The sequence below is a fragment of the Chiloscyllium plagiosum genome, chromosome 30 (assembly GCF_004010195.1).
Source record: "Chiloscyllium plagiosum isolate BGI_BamShark_2017 chromosome 30, ASM401019v2, whole genome shotgun sequence".
Taxonomy (NCBI): Eukaryota; Metazoa; Chordata; class Chondrichthyes; order Orectolobiformes; family Hemiscylliidae; genus Chiloscyllium; species Chiloscyllium plagiosum.
Genome location: NC_057739.1, coordinates 42,861,878 through 42,883,558, shown reverse-complemented (window position 1 = coordinate 42,883,558; position 21,681 = coordinate 42,861,878). Strand labels below are relative to the sequence as shown.

At 42.7% G+C, this 21,681-nt stretch overlaps 3 protein-coding genes across 6 annotated transcripts in view; 1 reads left to right on the top strand and 2 right to left on the bottom strand.

The window, feature by feature from the left end:
* Nucleotides 1–2,751, bottom strand: part of dpm2 (dolichyl-phosphate mannosyltransferase subunit 2, regulatory) — a 21,881-nt gene extending 19,130 nt beyond the window's left edge. Inside the window, exon 1 of one of the 2 annotated variants that reach the window (XM_043720537.1) lies at nucleotides 2,736–2,751. The gene's annotated coding sequence lies outside the window, so the exon portion shown is untranslated. Of the gene's footprint in view, nucleotides 1–1,515; nucleotides 1,548–2,735 lie in introns of those variants that run through there. The other variant, XM_043720539.1, reaches the window with a different exon arrangement.
* Nucleotides 2,752–4,915: 2,164 nt separating this feature from the next.
* The window catches only part of LOC122564967, a 20,361-nt gene continuing 3,595 nt past the window's right edge, over nucleotides 4,916–21,681 (top strand). Inside the window, exons 1-3 of one of the 2 annotated variants that reach the window (XM_043720529.1) lie at nucleotides 4,916–5,364; nucleotides 7,767–7,982; nucleotides 9,756–9,893. In XM_043720529.1, coding sequence (XP_043576464.1) covers nucleotides 4,944–5,364; nucleotides 7,767–7,982; nucleotides 9,756–9,892 — 774 coding nt within the window. In that variant the 5' untranslated portion in view covers nucleotides 4,916–4,943 and the 3' untranslated portion in view covers nucleotide 9,893. Of the gene's footprint in view, nucleotides 5,365–7,766; nucleotides 7,983–9,755; nucleotides 10,096–21,681 lie in introns of those variants that run through there. The other variant, XM_043720528.1, reaches the window with a different exon arrangement.
* Nucleotides 16,401–21,681, bottom strand: part of LOC122564966 (protein FAM102A-like) — a 115,016-nt gene continuing 109,735 nt past the window's right edge. The window contains exons 10-11 of one of the 2 annotated variants that reach the window (XM_043720526.1): nucleotides 19,778–19,847; nucleotides 16,401–19,071 (exon numbers count right to left, since the gene is read on the bottom strand). In XM_043720526.1, the coding sequence (XP_043576461.1) occupies nucleotides 19,026–19,071; nucleotides 19,778–19,847 (116 nt within the window). In that variant the 3' untranslated portion in view covers nucleotides 16,401–19,025. The remainder of the gene's footprint in view (nucleotides 19,072–19,777; nucleotides 19,848–21,681) is intronic. The other variant, XM_043720527.1, reaches the window with a different exon arrangement.

The following is a 21,681-nucleotide window of genomic DNA, read 5'->3' as shown; positions in this document are numbered from 1 at the left end:
ACCCTCTCCACTCTGCAGGCTCCCTGCCTCCATTCCTGATGAAGGGCTTTTACCCGAAACATCCATTTTCCTGCTCCTCGGATGCTGCCTGACCTGCTGTGTTTTTCCAGCACCACTCTGATCTAAACTCAGGTTTCCAGCATCTGCAGTCTTCACTTTTGGCCAGGCGATTCTCATGCTCCTCGGATGCTGCCTGACCTGCTGTGCTTTTCCAGACTAGGTAAGATGGCAGATATCATTCCTTAAAGTAAAGCAGGTGGGTTTTTACGTTAACAAGTGATTTTTTTTCTGGCCACCTTTAGATTAGCTGTTAACTTCGCAACTACCAATTTCACCAGAGTCCCTGGTGGGATTCAAACCTGTGAGCCAAGGCTAACAGTGAAGTGTAGCAGTCCAGCGATGATATCACTAAACCACTGCATCCTCTGTCACCAGCCTTCTTCTCAAAAAAGGACTCTGCTGTCCTTCCCACATCTCCAACCTCCCATTCCTCTTCAAAGTTCTTGAACATGCTGCTACAGGAAGGATATTATTAAGTTGGAGAGGGCTTAGCAAAGATTGACCAGGATGTTAACGGGATTGGAGTATTTGAATTATAAAAATAGGCTGGGATGTTTTTCATCAGAGAGTAGGAACTTGAGTATAGATGTTTATCACATTATTAGGGGTTTGGATAAGTTGAATAGCACAGGGTTTTTTTTCCCTAAGGTAAGGGAGTTCAAAACAAGGGGGCATATTTTTAAGGTGAGAGGATTGGTTCATGTGTGGAATGAACTGCCAGAGGAAGTGGTAGATGCGGATTACAGCATTTAAAAGACATTTGGATAAGTACGTGGATGGGAAAGGTTTGGAGGGATATGAGCCAAACACTGGCAAATAGGACGAAGTTAGTTTGGGATTATGGTTAACGTAGACAGGTTGGGCTGAAGGATCTGTTTCCGTGCTGTATGACTCTATGACTCTACAATGTGCTATTCTCTCCTAAATTCTGGTCTACCCGTCCTTAACTCCAACCAGGCTTACACTCCTACTCCAGTTGCAAAACAGCTCTAATCAAATGTCACAAATAACATCCTGTGACAAGGTTGAATTTTCCCTCTTTGTTCCTCTCCACCTGTCCTTCCCCTTTGGCCCCACCGACCACATCATTCTCCAGCTCTACAGCCTCCCTGTGCTATTCTGTCCAGGGGGTGCTGCTCTTTTACCTGGTTCCACCTATCTCATTGTAGCCCCCCATGGGCTCCTCTTGCTGCCCCTGTCCCACTGTTTCCGGTGTCCCCTCTTCCCCCACCTCTGGAACACATGGGACTCGAACCTGGAACTCCTAGCTGAGAGGTACAGGGCAGGAAATGATCTACTGGTATTATTGCTGAACTGTTAGTCCAGAGACCCAGTATTGTTCTGGGGCCCTGGGTTCAAATCCTGACTAAGATCTAATGATAACCATGAATCTGTTATTGGAAAAACCAATCTGGTTCACTAATCCCCTTCAGGGAAGGAAACTGCCATCCTTACCTGGTCTGGCCTACACGTGACTCCAGACCCACAGCGATGTGGATGGCTCTTAACTGCCCTCTGGGCAATTAGGGACCGGCAATAAATACTGGCCCAGCCAGAGTCACTTACATCCTGCGAACAGATTACTACCACAAGAGCCCTTCCCACCAAGGATGTTCAGTTGGCTCTGTCTCCTTTACACGCTGCCCCTCACTAACATGATCTAAAAGCACTATGTTGGTTTTCACACACCGAGCCCCTCCTGCTAAACCAGGGATCCAATCAGCAGAAAGATCCCGGCAATCACGTCCTGGAAAGGCAAAATCTGTTGGTGTTGTTAACCCCCCTCTCTCCAAACTCTGCTTCCCGACGACCTTTCCATCCCTCTCCCTGAGAACAAACCCGCCTATTACCGAAATAAAACAAAAGAAGTGCAGACACTGGAGATCTGAAACAAACAGAAACACAAACACTCCCTTCGGGTCACGGGACCTGGAATGTTAACTCTGTTTCTCTCCACACAGATGCTGCCAGACCTGCTGAGTTTCTCCAGCACTTCCTGTTCTTGTTTCTTTCTAATTGTTGTGCGCCTAGTCCTGAAATGAGCTTCTGACTGGTATGTTTCTGTGCCGTCACAGAGACTGCCTGTTTTCACCTCTGTAACAGTACCCAAATTTACCCTCACCTATTGAAACCCTCATTTGCATTTTAATCATCTCCAGACTGACTGTCTTTCAGTTAAATTCCCCATCACAATGCTGCACTCTCTGACCCAGTTGTTCCTCAGTTTATCTCTCTGTTTTTCATCCGTGTGTTAAATAAGGACAGAGAGAAGGCACAGGAATTATCGAGTCATGATAGTGCACAGAAGGCAAACATCTGCTCAGCAAGATAAGCTGCAGTGCTTGGGTAAACAACAACAATCCACACTTACTTAGCGCCTGTAAACATCTCTAGTTGCTTCACAGGTGGAAGCACATAAGGAAATATGTGAGTACAAAAGCAGAGAGGTGATGCTGAATTTTATTTAAGACCTTGTTAGATTGCAGCTGGAGTTGTATCATACAATCTCTACAGTGCAGAAGCAGACTATTTGGCCCATCGGATTCATACTGATCCTCTGAAGAGCATCCTACCAAACCAAGCCCTCTGCCCTTTCCCTGTAACCCTGCATTTACCATGGCTAATACACCTAGCCTGCACAATACAGCAATTTAGCACAGCCATTCCACCCTAACCTGCACATCTTTGGACTGTGGAATGAACACAGAGCAAACCCATGCAGACACAGGGAGAATGTGCAAATTCTACACAATCACCTGAGGCTGAAATTGAACCCGGATGCCTGCCTCTCTGAGGCAGCATTGCTACCCACTGAGCCACCTGAAAGCACTGTGTACAGCTGTGGGCAGTACATTATAGGAAAGATGTGAATGCATGGGAGAGTGTGTATGAATGGTCCCAGGGGATGAGAAACTTCAATGATGAGGATAGATTGAAGAAGCTGGGATTGTTCTCCCTGGAGAGAAGAAGGAAGATAGGAAACCTGGTGGAGGTTTCCAAAGTCATGAGTGGGCTGGACAGAGGAGATAGGGAGAAATGGTTTCCACTTGTAAAAGGAACAAGAACAAGAGGACATAAATTGAAAGTGATCTGCAAACGAAACAAGGGTAATGTGAAGAAAATATTTTTCACTCAGCGAGTAATTAGAGTGTGAACTAGGCCTTGAACTGTGGTGGAGGCAGGTTCAACTGGGGCAGTCAAGAGGGGCATTGGATGGTTATTTGGTTAACAATAAAGTGCCAGGGTATGGGGAAAAGGCAGGAGATGGATGTCATGTCACGATGCTTGTTGACTGAGCAAGTGCAGGCCGAATGGCCTCCTACGCCATAACAATTCAGAGATTCATCAACATGACCAAAAGCTTAATTGGTCACAGAGGCAGATGTTAAGGAGTGACTTGAAGGAGACAGAGGTTTCAAGTGGGAATTCCCGCTAACTAGCTAAAGGCACAGTCACCAGTGTTGGAACGATGAAAGTCCAGGGGGAATGCGGAAGGTTTTGGAAATAGAGGGTGTGGAAATCTCCGAGGGATGTAAGACCATGCGACAAAGATGAGGGAAGGATGTGGAAACCAGGGAACGGTTTGAAATTAAGGATGAGAATTTACAAATAAACAAAGAACTGTGGATGCTGGAAATCTGAAAACAGCAATCGCTGGAGAAACTCAGCAGGTCTAGTAACATCTGTGGAGAGAGAGAGAGCAGAGTTAACATTTCCAATCCAATAACCATTCCTCAGAATTAGTAGTAACTAGGAAAAGGCTGGTATACCTGTCAAAGACAGCAGGTGGGGAAAGCACTGGGGCTAAAGGAGTAAGTGATAGGTGAAGCCCAGATAGAGAGGGAAAGACAGATAGGCAGACAGGAAGAAAGACAAGCCGCTAACGAGTCGCTAAAAATGGGTTTGCTGAAAGTAGCCCATGCTGTGACAAGCCTGGGCTGTGAGGTGGGTAACAGATGTGGAAGTTACTGTTTAGCCCTTAAAATTGTTGAACTTGATATTGAGTCCTGAAGGTTGCAGGGACCCCAAATGGAAAATGAGGTGCTGTTCTTCCGGCTTGCACTGAGCTTCACTGGAGCACTGCAGCCAGCAGCCGGTGACTCAGTGGTTAGCACTGCTGCCTCACAGTGCCAGGGACCCGGGTTTGATTCCAGCCTTGGGCGACTGTCTGTGTGGAGTTTGCACATTCTCCCCATGTCTGCGTGGGTTTCCTCCGGGTGCTCTGGTTTCCACCCACTGTCTGCAGATTAGGTGGATTGGCCATGGGAAATTGCCCATAGTGTCCAGGTTAAGTGCATTAGCCCTGGGAAATACAGCGTTAGGACTGTGTGGGATACTCTTCAGAGAGTCGGTGTGGATTTGTTGGTCCAAATGGCCGGTATCCATACTGTAGGTATCCTATGGAGACAGAGATATTGGCTAGGGAACACCCAAAGCCCCAGATACACCTTCCAGGTGAAGCAGCACTTTACCTGCACTTCTCACAATCTAGTCTACTGCATTTGTTTACCACAATGTGGTCTCCTCTACACTGGGGAGTCAAAACACAGACTGGGCGGCCACTTTGCAGAACACCAATGATCTGTGACGCTGAGCTTCCAGCTACCTGCAACATCAACACACCTCCATGTTACCTGGCAAACATCTTTCCACTTTGGTGTGACGAAAATTTTAAATGGATGAGCAGGAGATATTGTAAAACCAAGTGGCTATCCCAGTTCTGACAAGTGGGCCTGTCCTGTTCCCCAGAAGTTAACGTCATAGCTCAGGCTCCAGTACAAATAACTGACTGCAAACAGTTTCCCTTCAGTTGCCAACTGCAGGACACTTCTCACTCTGATGGTACGTCAATGTGGAATCAGTGTGAGGAATTCCTCTCTGAGATGCCGAGTGTTTGGAATCTCTGGAGGTTGTGCCTGCTGCTGATGTTATGGGTTCCTACCTCTGCCTCCCTGTTAACCGGCTGCATTAAGGTGAACCCCTGCAAATGTATAATGCAGGATGGATCTGGGGTGATAAACCTGGCAGCAATGGGAGACGCCGATGGATTCCTGGAGAGGGATGCACCACTAACAGGTTCGGGCAAGGAATCCGATCCTGAAGGTTCACTCTCATTCAGTCCCTGTCTTCCCTTCAGTGAACCTGCTGGGCTCGCCTTTGAGTGCTTGGAGGTGGCCGTTTGTGTTGTTGTCAGGCCCCGAGCTCCAAACGGGGAGACAGTGGATTTTCTCAACTTTGGAAGACATGGGAATAATGTGTTCAGCTATGACAACGATTCACGAAGCCTTACTGTCACCTACCCTGGTAAGACTCCAAATTGGTTTGCCTTTTGAAAAGAGCCATGCCGGGCTTGGATTGGGGTAGACAAGGTCACACGACACCAGGTTATAGTCCAACAGGTTTATTTAAAATCACAAGCTTTCGGAGCACTGTCACTTGATGAATCATTTCACCTGGCGAAGGAGCAGTGCTCCGAAACTTGTGATTTTAAATAAACCTGTTGGACTATAACCTGGAGTCATCTGACTTTTGATTTTAGAAAAGAGGTGATATGGTGGCTCAGTGGTTGTCACTGTTGTCTCACAGCACCAGGGACTAGCCTCGAGTGACTGTCCGTGCGGAGTTTGCACATTCTCCCCGTGTCTGCGTGGGTCTTTTCCGTTGCTCTGGGTTCCTCCCACAGTACAAAGATGTGCAGGTTAGGTGGATCAGCCATGGTTAAAAATCCCATTTGAGGTTACAGGGATGGGTGGGGATGCTTTTTGGTTGGGTGCAGACTTGATGGGCCAAATGACCTTTATCTGTACTGTAGGGAGTTTTATAATTCTAAAACCAGAGTAAAGTCATTGATCAGACTTCAAAAGACGAGGAGAGTGACACCCTCTCTGGAGGAGCTGAATGGCCTTCCTTTGTTCCTAAATAATGACATTCATGTTGATGTTTAAATTGCTACATGGAAAACGGCAGGAGGAATGAGGGAATGGAAGGAATTTGGAAAGTTCTTGGGAAAAGAAGATTTCTAACAGAGTGAGGGACTGGGGAAGCTATGCAATGTAAAGATGTAGCACGGGAGAGCTAGTGGGATGGATGTGAGTGGGATGCTCTTCAGAGAGTCAGTGTGGACTCGTGGGGCTGAATGGCCTGTTTTCCACTGTTGGGATTCTTTGGAACTGTGGCCAGCCGCATTCAATACCCAAAAATGATCGATTTTTCAAAGTTCATTTTGTTTCTGTGAATTTTCAGAAACTATCTTGAGTAAATTGGAACAGCTGCAAAGGATCAGCCTCTGATCTCCTGATTGTGGAGCTAGGTGACTATGAATCCCTGAATCCTGCAGCCAGTTAGTGGGCAAGGGTTAAATGTAGCTCCTATGAATGTGGAGGGGATAGGGGAAGAGCAAATGCAGCCTGTCTGGGTGTGGGGGGGAAATAGTGAATGTACTAGGTCTATATGTTTTGCTTGAAACCATTAAATGCGCTCCATCTCGAGGGCTGTTTTGGAAAAGTGGTAGTGATACTATCTCTTAGCTTCTAGGATGGGTTCCTGTCCCATCTGGTCCAGGTGTAACGACATCTTTAAACAGATTGATTCAAAATTACCCTGTAAATCTACCTTGTATGTGTGCCATACTTTTAAGAGAGTTCATCTTTAAGGACTCCATGTACTAGCGAGTTTTGAGAAGATTTGTAGCTCAGGTTGAGGTTCTAGATGTAAGTTTGCTCGCTGAGCTGGAAGGTTCATTTTCAGATGTTTCATCACCAAACTAGGCAACATCATCAGTGAGCCTCTGGTGAAGCACTGGTGTTACATCCCATTTTCTATTTAGGTTTCCTTGAGTTGGTAATGTAATTTCCTGTTCTTTTTCTCAGAGGAGAACCAACCCAAGGAAACGTAAACACATAAATAGAAAGTGGGTCACTAACACTATGCTTCACCAAAGGCTCACAGATGATATTGCCTAGTTTGGTGACGAAACATCTGAAAACGAACCTTCCAGCTCAGCGAGCAAACTTACATCCAGAACTCCATGTAGTGTGTGTGAACAATGTTGTGACTCTGCCTGTTAGTCTGCTTTGGGTTTGCAAGCTGTGCAGACAGAAATCGTCTGTAATGTCTGTTTTATAACTTATAATGTTTTACTCTTTTAAAATAAACCAACCAATTGTAACCCAGAGTTAATCAGTCCTTGAGCAGTGATTGATCAGCGGATGGTTGTCATTAACATGGCAGTCTGGACCAATCATGAAAAATCATCTGATATCTCCATCATTAGCAGAACCAACTTCTGTTTAAAATAATTATCCAATATCCTCAGAATTGTTACAATGCACAAGGAGCCCATTCAGCCCATCAGTGTTAGCACTGGCAATCTGGGCGTTATGACTTGATGCCAAACTCTTGCCTTTCCCCAGAATCTGCGCAGTGTTTCTGTTTAATCAAACCCAGGAGACAGATAAGATGCCCAGTTTTGTAGGTGCCTGTTTGTTAATGTTTTAAAGTTTAATTTTGTGTTTACTGAGCTGACGGATAACGTGGATTTTGCCATGTTGTTCCCTGTCGTACAATTACTATGTAGTTCAGTGATACGTTGTGCCTGATACCGAGACTGAGAAGGTTCTTGGGATGTTTTACAATTAAAGGGGCTATACAAATACAAGTTGTTGTTGAGTTTTACACATTTTCCTCAATTTCTTGTTATCTTGCAGCATCACACAGCAGCCCTCTGCATACAGTGGTTCGGTTTAACTGCAGCTCCAATCACTCTGTGGTCCTATCACGCACTGCGGAGAATCCCAATCTGTTACAGATTGATGTTGACGATCCTTGTGCCTGTCCCAACAGCTGTGAACCTCAGGATGTCGGTCCGAGAACCATCATCTTAATCATGTTCGGCATAACTGTCACATTCTATTTCCTGTTTGGTGGGTGAAACAATTTGCATTTAAATAGTTCTTCTTGTGAACAGAAATCCCCAGGTATCTCACAGAAATGAACATGGAATAAGAGCACACGCTAGTGACAGTGTTCAGCGGTTTGATTAATTGATTAGGTGATAGAACCAGTGCAGGCACAGTGGGCCGAATGGCCTTCCTCTGTGCCAGAAACTGAACAGGACTAGCAATTATAAATACAGTGGCTACAAGAGCAGGTTAGAGGTCAGGATTACTGCACTGAATAACTCACTTTCTGACTCCCCAAAGCCTGTCCATCATCTCTAAGACAGCAGTCAGGAGTGTGATGGAATACTCCCCACTTGCCTGGATTAACACAGCTCGAACAACACTCTAGATTTTTGACATCATTCAAGACAAGACAGCTTGATTGGCACCACATTCACAACATTGATAAAAATGCACAGCAACAATTCACCAAAGATCTTTAGCACTTTCTCAAACCCACGACCACTTCCAGCCAGAAGGACAAGGGCAGCAGTTACATGGGAACACCACCACCCTGACTTGGAAATCTATCACTGCTCCCTTACAGTCATAGATCACAATTCTGGAACTCCTCCCCAACAGAACCCACATCCTAAGAACTGCAGTGGTCCAAGTAGGCAGCTCACCACCACTTTCTCTGGGGCATGAGAGGATGGGGCGACAAATGCTGGCCGTGCCAGTGACTCCCACATCCCACGACTGAATAAAAAGAAACTCCATTCCTGTTTGTGGAACCTGGCTGTGTGCAAATTGATTTTTGCTTTTCCTACATTATAGCCAATAAAATAGAATCATAGAATCCCTAGTGTGGAAACAGGCCCTTTTTCCACCAACCCTCCAAAGAGTAACCCATCCAGACCCATTCCCTACCATACCATCCTATATTTACCCCTGACTAATGCACCTAACCTACACATTCCTGAACGCTATGGGCAATTTAGCATGGCCAATTCATCTAAACTGCACATCTTTGGACTGTGGGAGGAAACCAGAGCACCCAGAGGAAGCCCACACAGACAGATGGAAAGTGCAAACTCCACACAGTCACCCGAGACTAGAATCAAACCCACTGAGCTATACCCGCAAAATGTAAGTCACTGGTTAAATGCCTTGCTAGTGACCTTATAGAGATTTATAAAAGCATGAGGGGCATGGATAGGATAAATAGACACCGTCTTTTCCCTGGGTTGGGAAGAGTCCAGAACTAGACGGCATAACTTTAGGATGAGAGGGGAAAGATTTAAAAGGTACCCAAGGGGTGACTTTTTCATACAGAGGGTGGTGTGGGTATGGTATGAGCTGCCAGAGGAAGTAGTGGAGGCTGTACAATTGCAGCATTTAAAAGGCATCTGAATGGGTATATGAATGGGTAGGGTTTAAGAGGGATATGGGCCAAGTGCTGGCAAATGGGACTAGATTAGGTTAGGATATCTGGTCAGCATGGATTAGTTGGGCTGAAGGGTCTGTTTCTGTGCTGTCTAGCTCTATGACTCTAGTATCTTAAAGCAAAGTGTATGATTGAATCCTGGTGAACCCTGCTTTAAGAATTATCAGGGCGCTTTTTACAATGTGCTGTTTTCACAGTGCACAGACACTGTTTCTATTTCAGGTTTGTAGTAACATTCCACAGTATTTTGCTTTGGACAATATTTTAAATTACAAATACCATCTCCAACACCCTCCCCTCATCACAAGTGCTTGTTAATGAGAGCCACTGAAGTGTAGAATCTGAGATCCCTCTGGTTATTTTCTCAGGGTTGTGTGCGCTTAGTCCAGTCAGAACTCCTAATGGTGTCGAAATCATTCCCAAAGAAAATATCTGGTGCAGTTTGTACTACGCGTGTGTGGAGAGAAAAAGAAGAAAGCAGTGGGACCCAAGACGTTACAATTGAAGTAAGATTCACCAAGCTGGAATTTGTATCGGAAACAGTGTTGTAAAGGGTTCAGATCTCATCTTTCACAGTCTCTATTGAGGGATATGCTGCATAAACCAAAAATACTTTCACAGGGTTGGTCTTGGATTGTATTTTCCAAGCCTGCTCCTTGAAGTTCACAACTATTACCTTCAAAATACAAATAGATCTTCACATATTGAACAGGAGAGATAGATGGGGAGGGTGGGTGGCGTGGGGACTAACAATCCAGGCAGTCTCAAACCCCTGTAAACCTGATGTGAAGATGCTGGGGTTGGACTGGGGTGGACAAAGTCAGAAGTCAGGGGACACCAGGTTATAGTCCAACAGGTTCATTCAAAATCACAAGCTTTTGAAGTCATTTCATCTTACAAAGGAGCAGTGCTCCGAAAGCTTGTGATTTCAAATAAACCTGTTGTACTATAACCTGGTGTCATCTGACTTCAAACCCCATAAACCTGTAAGTTATTCCCTTCAAATGCCCATCTGATTTCCTCTTGAAACTATTGCCATTTCTACTTCCATCTAGTTATTGGCAGAGAGTTGCAGGTGGTTACTATAGGCTGCATAAATATTATTACTCATTTTCCCTTGCATCTCATCCTTAAATTCCCCCTCTCCCCCACCAAAGGCCTATTATCATCATCTCGTGGGTCAAGATTTTACTTGGTCTAACGTATCCAAGATATAATTTATACTCCTCTATAAAACCATCTGTCAGTGCTCGGAGAACAAACCCATGCTTTCCACTACAACCTAGGAACATAGCTCTTTCCTCATCCTCCAATCCCTCCACCCTACAACACACAAGGTTCGAGCCTTTCAAATATTGTGAGATTGTTGCATCAAGGAAGTACTGACACCTGCAGGGACAACCTGTAAATACTAAATACTAAGTTAAAAATCACACAACACCAGGTTATAGTGCAACAGGTTTAATTGGAAGCACTAGCTTTCGGAGCGCTGCTCCTTCATCAGATGGTTGTCAATCACCTGAAGGAGCAGCGCTCTGAAAGCTGGTGCTTCCAATTAAACCTGTTGGACTATAACCTGGTGTTGTGTGATTTTTAACTTTGTACACCCCAGCCCAACACTGGCATCTCCAAATTATGACTACTGCAAATACTAACACACTTCCAGAGATCTCCAGTTGTAAGTACTGAGACTTGCAACATAGTTGCCATAGCAGCAATGGAAGTGGACTAAAACGTGAAAGTCAATTCAAATGCCACCCAGGGAAATTGAGGATCTGAATTCAGAGTTTTTGCAAAGAGTACAATAGTGGAATGATTTTTACTGATGGATGAGTCATCCAGAGTTCCAGACACACGAGTAACAAGCACAATGGGTTGAATCGACAGGTGCTAGATCCTGCCATTAATACCTTGGAAAGTTGTTTTGTGAAGCAAATACCAAACTGTCCAGACTGCGATGCATGTAGGACCAAACCGTTCACTAGTGCTCGATTGGCTAATCTCACACAACTTCAAGAATTGAAATTTATCTCCCATGCTTTAAACACAAGGGAACCTTCCAGGGTTCCCACTGCAGACTACTAACCGGTGAAGTAGCCTTGTAAAATGTGATGAGCAGAAATTACTGAGATGTGTTAATGAGATGAGGAGAAATTTTTTCACCCAGAGTGTGGTGAGCCTGTCACAGGAAGTGGCTGAGGCCAAAACATGATGCTTTCAAAAAGAGGCAGTAGGTGCAGCTCTTGTGGCTAAAGGAATTAAAGGACATGCGAGGAGGGAAGGATTAGGATATTGAGCTTGATGATCAGCCATGATCATATTGAATGGTTGAACGGACTTGAGGAGTTGAATGGTCTTCTCCTATCTTCCATGTTTCAATGTGCCACAGCGCACGATGTATGTTTGCACAATGGCCACTTGGACAAGGCAAGAAAATGTCACAGGAGTTTAATAGAACCCCAGCAGTAAAGTCTTAAAGGTCCAAACAAAGTCAGATGGAAAAACAGATTGTGCCTTATCCAGCTCACTCAATGAGGACAGCACACCTCGTAGGACCATACATCTCCTGAGAAACAGGTAAAAACCCCAGCAATTGTGTTAAAAATAAGATTCTTACGCTAAACACAAAATAACAGCTTTATTGTTAATACAGGTACCCAATATTATTTATTTCCCAGAAAACAGTATTACATGATACTGCTCCTATACACTTCAAAATATGAAACAAATAGCCTTATTACAAATATTTTTAACCAATTACAGTACATTGTGCATTCTAAACATATCTAAATGTTATACAATATTCCAGCTGATAAACATTTCTATAAATTCCACATCCTCTGGGCATTTTGTTTTAAGAAACCTGTACACTCATCTCCATAGGATCACAAAAATAAGTGTCTAAATATATCTTTCGGAATACATTCTGTAACACCTTTACTTTTAACAAAACCATAAAAATCTGTCATCATTTACCTTTAGTTCAGAGTTAGGTCTCAAAGTGTTAAATCCATCTAGGGAAGGGCCTAATCTCCCAATGCATAGCTTCAAATGCTTTCAGAAATATACAGATTTACTTAAGGCAAGCAGAGTGCCAGGGAGCCACACGTCATTTGCCCAATTACAGCTGATTAAAAGAGTTGTTCAGGATCATTGTTGTACTGTAGGTGCCACATGGTCAGATAACAGGCACATCTGGTCATCTTCAGAATTCCCAAATGGGTGCTTGCTGCTGGCATTTAACACCCTGTCAATTTTTTAAAAAAGCTTAAAAAAATCTTGTATTCCAAATCAATCCAGATTTGAGGGTTGCCGCTTTTTATCCAGAATCTAAAAGATCCCCACAGCTCCCAGGTAAAGCATGGGAACCTCAAAAGAATTCCAAAAGGGAACAAGCAACATCTTACCCAAGAAGTGATTAAAACAGCATTGGTATTTATTTATTTATTTTTACACAAAGCCCCATTGGTAACTGGATGCTGGACTAAATCAGCAATGCTCACATCTTACTGTGGTAGTGAATCTCTGCAACTCCTTTAACCAGCCAATGGGCCACCAGAACACATTATCAGCAGTAGGAAGGACTTCATGGAGTATGCAGCAATTTCAATTTCCCTCATGCCTGGCTTGTTTTGAAAGTGAAGTTTCCAGCACTATCATTAGTTAACAAACTAGAGTTATCCAATTTGCTGAAGTTAGCACAGCTTCAGCAATAAACTTTCCCACAGGGAATTAACTGTTCTTTTGCTTGGAATTAACTCTAGTCTCTTAATGAATTTTCTTCTCTCCACCACCACGTCTCAAAACATTACTGGTCTCTCTCACATACACACACAAGTCCATCCCTCACACCCTACATGCACACACTCTCCATCCATCTCCCTCTCTCTGGTGCAGAAGCTCACAGCCTGCCTGTCAGTCTTCCTTGCTCTCACACAGACTCTGTCTCTCTGTCACACACAACAGTCCCCCCAGTTCCATCAATTAGTTCAAAATAAATAACTGTCAAAATCAATCTTTGGAATTAAGAATGTGCTTCCTTCAGGTTCTATGGCAGATTTTAGTTGCTTCTAAAAATTCCAAGCACAAGGTTCTTAAAGTTGAGGCTCTCACAAAAGACAGCAAACAACTCTGTAGGTGCCTCGTTCAAATGGAAACATCATAACCAGGTTGTCTGCTGCCCACTGAAGCAGCTTCTTGTGGAATTCGAAGGAAGTAGGATGAGGTATTGTGAAATCTATGGACCAAAGGGATTAAAGGCTTTAGCTTTGATTTGGTTTGATATTGCTGCAAGTTTATATTCTTTGGCCTTCCCATCCCTCTCTAATTTACTGAATGATATTCAGCTTTGATGGATTTACCCATTATAAAGTGAGCACACTGTGGTCTTCATAGAACTCGTCCAATTAACTACAGGCAGCATGCATTCTAACAGCCAGAAGTGAATGCATTTGATTGCTGCTGTTATATCCTGAACTGTCGTAGAGCAAAACAGGGTTCTCATCGATAGTTTCCTGATATTGCTGCTGATAAACCATGAGAATGAAAAGGGGTACTGCAAGATTTTGACTAATTAATAACTGGGCAGAGACTGCCTTCGTCAGTGTGGCCTGTTGGCACTCCATCATGCAAATGTCTTTAGTCAGAGGTTACAACAGTCCAATATAAATTCCCACACACTGTAATACCAAAACAAAAATGCTGCCTTTTACAAAAGGAAATCAGGAACACGATCAACACTAATGTGTAACATTCTGAACACATTTTCCGATGTCACACAGGGAGATATTCAAGGGCTATCATCCCATTGTGACAATAACGCAGTCTCCAGTCAGCCTGCTGGCCGGAAACACAGACAGAAAGGATCAAAATAATTCAGAAACAATTTTAAAAAATAAACACAGCTCCTACAACAGTGGTCAATTTCGGACAGTTTCACAAATAAAAGCAATCACCAAGTAGTTATTCTTGTTTTAAAATCTGTGATCAACATCTGATTGGCGGAAGAAATTAAATAGGACTTGGAAAGTAAAAAGTGCACCTGAGCTCTAAAATGGATGAATGGCTACGACAGGATTTTCATTGTAATGGATTGAGTAAAGCAAACTACATGCAAAAAGACAAACATTCTATCCCTGCATTTGTGATCTTACGGGATCTGCAGTTTCCACGTGATGCAGTTCCATTAACAAAGCAGCCCCATCTGCTACCTTGTGTCGTAATTAGACATTTCTGCCATCCCTCCCTTCCAAATGACTGGTTTCACGAACTCTCATCAGTAAATACAATGCGCAGGAAGACTGCTTTGCAAGCCTGCTGTCATTGCTGCCCAGGTGGCAAGACCACTCTCCTACTTAGAAGAGGACCTTGGGTGGTGAATTGGTGTTCTAACAATGCTAGGCCATGGAGTGGTAGCAAAGGAGCCCACACAGGGATAAAAGAACAAAAGACAACGGAAAGAGGTAGGTGCCCACTTAAAAGCAACCAAGCAAATTGGGGGGGGGGGGGGGGGGGGGGCACGAGTGCATGTCCAGGGGGAGCAATAAAAAAGGGTTTACGAGACAACTGGTCCCAGTCTCAATTATCAAGATGTTCTGCTTTGGTCAAATTAAATTACTTCCTTCAAAGGCAACAGCCACAGCACAAGTGGAGCTCTGAGTTGGTGACAATTTAGTTTGCAATCCCTGCACTTAAAGTAATATACAAACTGAAGCTCTGTTAGTATGATCTGTAGCAAGGTGCTATGCTAACTCCTAACAAAGCAAGTCAAAACAGGAAAATACTGCTAGAAAAAAATACCTCAATTAAAAAACTATTCCAAGTGAATTTACACTAAATTTTGATTAACTAAACACATCAATGCCAATAGTCAAATGTTACTAAAATGTAAAAAAAACGTAACCCTTGATTCAATCTTAACCCTTGATCTGCTGGTTTTATTGATGCTGAGAATATCTGAAAAGTTTATTGATTCTTTTAACAAGCTAAGTTGATTTAGGGAAGGACTATGGTATTTATGGATGATCTCCGACTTGCATCAAACTCTATTTCAACAAAGATATTCTGTAGAAATCCCTGTAGTCAGCTACTCCATTTCAGCCTTCTAAAGCTGATTACATTGTTTAAAATAAACAAGTTGAAAAACTATATGATCAAGGGCTAAATTAAATACAATCTAAAGGTGGGGCTATCTAATCAAAGGGGTCATGAAACCGTTGGCTTTTTCATCGATAATGACTAAATATACTGGTAGATAGTGTTGGGGTTATTCTTGTTTTAAAATCTGTGATCAACATCTGATTGGCGGAAGAAATTAAATAGGACTTGGAAAGTAAAAAGTGCACCTGAGCTCTAAAATGGATGAATGGCTACGACAGGATTTTCATTATAATGGATTGAGTAAAAAATCTGAAAAAGAAATGTCACCATAGTCCCAGAGGATCATGGAGCTGCTCTCTCATTAGAGATAGACAACTTGTAGTGGTTTAACTTGAAGTTCACCACGCCTCAGGCAAAGGGAGAGATGAAGGAGGCAGGACCCACACGGAGAACTGGATGTGCACCGTTGGGAGTCACTCTGCATTACAAACTAGCTGTCCAGCCAACTGAGCTGACCAGCTCCCCAAATGCAAAACACAACTGCATATTCAAAATTTTAAGTCAAATGAAAAAAATATTTTTCAATTTAGTATAGTTTTGTCAGTGGGACAGCATTTCACCTTGCAGACGTACGAATAAATATGTTGGCATAAGTCTTTTTAGTTATTCACTCACATTGTCTATCTGTAGGGAGTGTAACTGTGTAGCATCGTATTGCACTCTGATTAAATGTCTCTGGCATTCACTGCCTCAGGCCCACACAACGATGTCTCACTTTGGAATGATTTGGAGATGCCGGTGTTGGACTGGGGTGCACAAAGTTAAAAATCAAACAGCAGGTTTTGTCCAGCAGGTTTAATTGGAAGCACTAGCTTTCAGAGCACCGCTCCTTCATCAACCACCTGATGAAGGAGCTGCACTCCAAAAGCTAGTGCTTCCAATTAATCCTGTTGGACTATAACCTGGCATTGTCTGATTGTTAACTTTGTTCACTTTGGAATTACTGAACACACAGGAATCTCACTTGCAAACATGTTTTGGATAGAACCAGCTTTGGCAGGGGATTAGCATGAAGTCAAGAAGACATCCACTCAGTAAAACGGGAGGGTGAGCTTGATGGGGTTTTACATCTCAGTGTCAACACTGAGTACAAGATTCATTATAATTAAAATGAAAGACCTTCTATTTCTATATTATTTGACTAAATGGGCATTATTTTGCATCTTCAAGTAACCTGTACTTCAGTGGTTAAATAAGAGGGGCCAGAAAGATGTTTTTGAACGAATATGCAGATTTTAGTTGCTTGAAGGTGGTACCTTTTGTTATTTATGAACCAGTCTGTGCAACAGAGGTAATATCCCAGCAGGTTAAGTGTTAATTTTGGCTCTGCATTTAAAAAAAACTTAAGATTTTCCTCACACTAGTTGTCACAGAACAGTTATTAAAACAGTACAAAAATCAAGAGTTAAGATTCATTGTAGCCTTGAGTTTTAGGCCTCAAATTTACCACAGATACAGATAGTGGACAAGTTAACTGTTCACATTACGTTAAACTGAGCCACAATATTCACAAGTGGCATGCAATAAGCAAGAGGACAAGGCTAGTGTAGGAAATATACAAGTCTTCAAAGTGCATAGCTAACCAAAGCCAGCATGTTCAGACAGGAACAGGAAAATGACATTTTTAAAGAGCTACAGCCTCTCGCGATGAATCACTGGACTCATTTGTTACACCAGTGGCAGCAAACTGGCTCAGGCCTGAATAGACCAAGATCTGGACCCATCAGATTACACACTCGCAGCCCAACAGGTCAGAGACAAGCAACGTGGAGAACTGCAATTCCCAAACTCTCAATTCTCCTCACTAGACACTTCAATGGGCTAGAATCGAGTGTTGCACTAGCACAGTATTGAACAAAATACGCAGCCAGCTGTTAATACTGTGTAGCAAAAATCCATGGCACTTCTTTAGCAAATCCCTCAGATTGATTGGGAAGTAAAAGTGTACTCTAATGGCCCATAATCAATCTGGAACAAAAACAAATTTCACCCCCAAAGATTTACAGTAACTTTGTTTCAAAGCAGGAAAAGCCTGTACTAAAGGCCACTTACTAACGGCTTATGAGACAAGACCAAAGTTTGGAATCAGTAGCTGTCCCTTCCAATATAATTCAACAATAAGGAAACATCAGAATTTCCACAAGGTCAGCATTTGCCCACTACCATTCTGAACAGCTGAGCACAAATAAAAGGTATTAATAGTCATCCAGTGGCTGGTTCAGTGGTGCATTATTAGTCTTTGCAAGAAGATCGTACAGCACACAGGATCCATTTCTCTTCAGAATACCTTCTGACTAGGTTACTGTTATTGCAACAGCACTCCACTAGACTGGAGTCTTTAAAGCCAGCCTTTTAGTAACCGTTCAGATAGTATGGTTAAAACATATATCGGATTTATCTTCTTTTGAAGCTCAACTATAAAAAAACAACTGATTTATGAACATGAACGAATCTGCTCCATGCCCATAAAGAAATACGTTCCAACAACATGCATTAAGGAACAATATATGTGCATGAATATGTCAAGTTCTTGACATGAGTCAGAAGCATCAGAAATCACAAAAAGTGTCACTACTGGACATAGAAACAAAAAAATCCTATTACTTCATTTCAAGAGAAATCCAACACCCCACAGATACACAAATACTCCGTGCAAAGACATCACCGTATTTGATGTGTCCGTTAATAGCATCATGGTTGATACATTGATTTAGAATTGGGACGATCACTATTTTGATTTTTTTTAAAAAATGAACCTCCTTCACTTGACAGCAATTATGCTGAAACTGTTATAATTAAGTGAAAAATTTGTGTTTTCTAGTAACCAAAATCACAATCAATTTTGGTGGATCAAAACAAACTGATTTCCTCACACGCACAGCAACTTAAATGTCTGGGGCGAAACAGAATAAAATTTTCCAAAGCATTTAAAAGTGTCCTCTTTATGCAATATTGACAGTGCGATGTGCAGTCTTTAGCCCTGGTCTCTAAATGGTCGAGGAGGAGGGTAGTGAGCGCACTGCTTTACCATGGAACAACACTGGGAGGACAATATTTCAAGGAAAAACCGTCCCCTTTAAAAAAACACTCAGCCACAAGTGTTTTGGCAATTAATTGTTGTGTTTCAAGAGGATTTCTTGAACAACATTTCAATGTCACAAAAACAAACTATTTCTGAAATTAAATCCTGATCTCTGTACTGGTTCAGTAAGCACTGCAACAGAAATAATGGGAGGTCTTTTCTTTAAAATGGGAGCCACGTCCCAACCAATTCCCTAAATACTTCAATGAAGTCAGAATCAACATCAGCCACTTCTTGAGGTGGGGAGTGGGGCTGTTGTTTGATGTAAGTGGCCACCCTCCTTCTTCAGTCCAGCTGAGCTGGTGGGTGGCATGACCTGAAGGATAAGACTAGATGTGCTGTAGGCAAGGAGCTCAAATGGAAAGTGGTTAAGTAGATGCAGAGTGGCTCAAGTTTCTCAACGGCTCTCAATAACAACAGGCTCAAAGACACCCGCAGACACCCTGTGGAGAAAGAAACAGCACTTGTTACTTGCAGAAAACCGACTGTGAAAATACTCATTGTATTATCTCGCTTGAGCTTTTGACATCTTAAGCATAAGGACTGTAAACACACATTTGAATACAGCACAGGTTGGAGAGTACAAAATGCATTTTCCAAAACTGTAGAAGCAAGGTGCCCATTATGAGAATTAAAACTCTATTGACATGAGAAGGAATAGCTGACAACCCATATTTATTTAACTTTTCACCTTGTAAAACATAACCAAACAAAACACTACCTAGTTGACAGCAGAGGAGGGAACATTCCTTGCATAAAATATTTAATGATTTTAGAAAGAATGTGTTTATAATTTTAGTACCACTGGCACATGAGGAAATGCTTTCCTCAGGAGGTACTGTTCACTGAGATAATGTGAAATAAACCTTCAATCAAGGAACTGGCAGGTCCATAAATTACTGCATCACATTCGAACATTTGCAGCTTTAAATGATCAATAATCTTACTCCAAATTATTTCTCTGAGCAAATAGCAGAAAGACAAGCTGATGATTGAAAGGGCCCAAGTTTGTTAGATAAAATGCAAAAGGGTTCTTATTTCAAAAGTATTAAAGACTCATTTTGAAGAAAATCCCACACCAATAATCTGGGGTCCAGGATAAATTACACAATGGTACAAGACCACTCTGCTGCAATTTCTGAAACTCACCTGTTCCCCAGCTGAATACCACCGAGTGCTGTTGTTCCATCTCTACTTACAAACAGCCTCAAATTACTGTCTGAAAATGAGAAGAATACACAACATCAGCACACTGGGAAAAAAAAACAGCATACATATACGTGGCTGAAGAATCTCTGCCCTCGGCTGCAGCCCTCAGTTTGAGAGCACTGACTCAAATTTGAATTCATGTAGCACCTCAACATGTCTATTAAAGAACGTAATGTATCACAGCACAAAAACAGTGGTTTGGCAGGCAAAGACCTCAGCCATTCGGAGAGTATATTCAAAGCGAAGACAGATAGATTTTTAATGGGTAAGGGAATTCAGGGTTATGGGGAGGGGGATAAAAGCAGGAAAGTGGAGTTGAAGATTATCAGACCAGCCATGATCTTATTGAATGCTGAAGTAGATTCAACAAGCTGAATAACTTACTTCAGATCATGATTTGGAGATGCCGGTGTTGGACTGGGGTGTACAAAGTTAAAAATCAACGAGGTAAATGAAGGGCTTTTGCCCGAAACGTCGATTTTGCTGCTCGTCGGATGCTGCCTGAATTGCTGTGCTCTTCCAGCACCACTGATCCAGAAGAAAGTTAAAAATCACACAACACCAGGTTATAGTCCAACAGGTTTAATTGGAAGCACACTAGCTTTCGGAGCGTCGCTCCTTCATCAGATGGTAGTGATGGGCTCAATCCTAACACACAGAATTTATAGCAAAAATTTACAGTGTGATGTAACTGAAATTATACATCGAAAAATTGATTGTCTGTTACTTACTTTAGATCATATCTTAAGGTCTGATTTCACAAAAATAGGGAGATAAATTGGCCAGTTAATTATTGCTTGAGGGAGTTTGTACAGCAATGTTATATCAGGACAGCAGGAGAGCTCCCAGCTCTCCTTGACACAATGGGGGCCTCATTTCTTTGCCATTGTTTTTATTGTCATGGTACAAGTCAGTGAAAAAAAGGTGAAGTCTTGGATTTAAAGATTCATTGAAGAGTTGGGATTTCTAATAGGGCAGTGCCCATCGGTAGCGCAATAGACTGTTGCGCTGAAATGGCAACTAGATCGAGACAGAATCAATTAGATCATTTCTCCAATTTGTGTTTGTGTGACTTTCTCCCTCAAAGGTCAGGTTGCAGGATTAGTGGTTGCCTGATAAGTGTTAGAGGCCTGAGAATGAAATGGGTATCAGTGGAGAAAAATCAGAAAAGGGGCCTAAAATAAAACACAAGACATTAGAAGTCGATCATATGGCATAACGAACCTGCTCTGTCATTCAATTTATCACATCTCGATTTTCAATTTCCTACTCACTCCCCAAAACATGACACAGCTAAATCACAGCTATCCTGGCTTTGAATCTATTCAACAATGCAGCATTTAAACCCTCTTGTGATAGAGACTTCCCAAGATTCACAACAATAGACAATAGGTGCAGGAGTAGGCCATTCAGCCCTTCGAGCCTGCACCGCCATTCAATATGATCGTGGCTGATCATTCCTAATCAGTATCCTCTTCCTGCCTTATCTCCATAACCCTTGATTCCACTATCCTTGAGAGCTCTATCCAACTCTTTCTTAAATGAATCCAGAGACTGGGCCTCCACTGCCCTCTGGGGCAGAGCATTCCACACAGCCACCACTCTCTGGGTGAAGAAGTTTCTCCTCATCTCTGTCCTAAATGGTCTACCCCGTATTTTTAAGCTGTGTCCTCTGGTTCAGCACTCACCCATCAGCAGAAACATGTTTCCTGCCTCCAGAGTATCCAATCCTTTAATAATCTTATATGTCTCAATCAGATCCACTCTCAGTCTTCTAAACTCAAGGGTACACAAGCCCAGTCGCTCCAGTCTTTCAGTGTAAGATAATCCCGCCATTCCAGGAA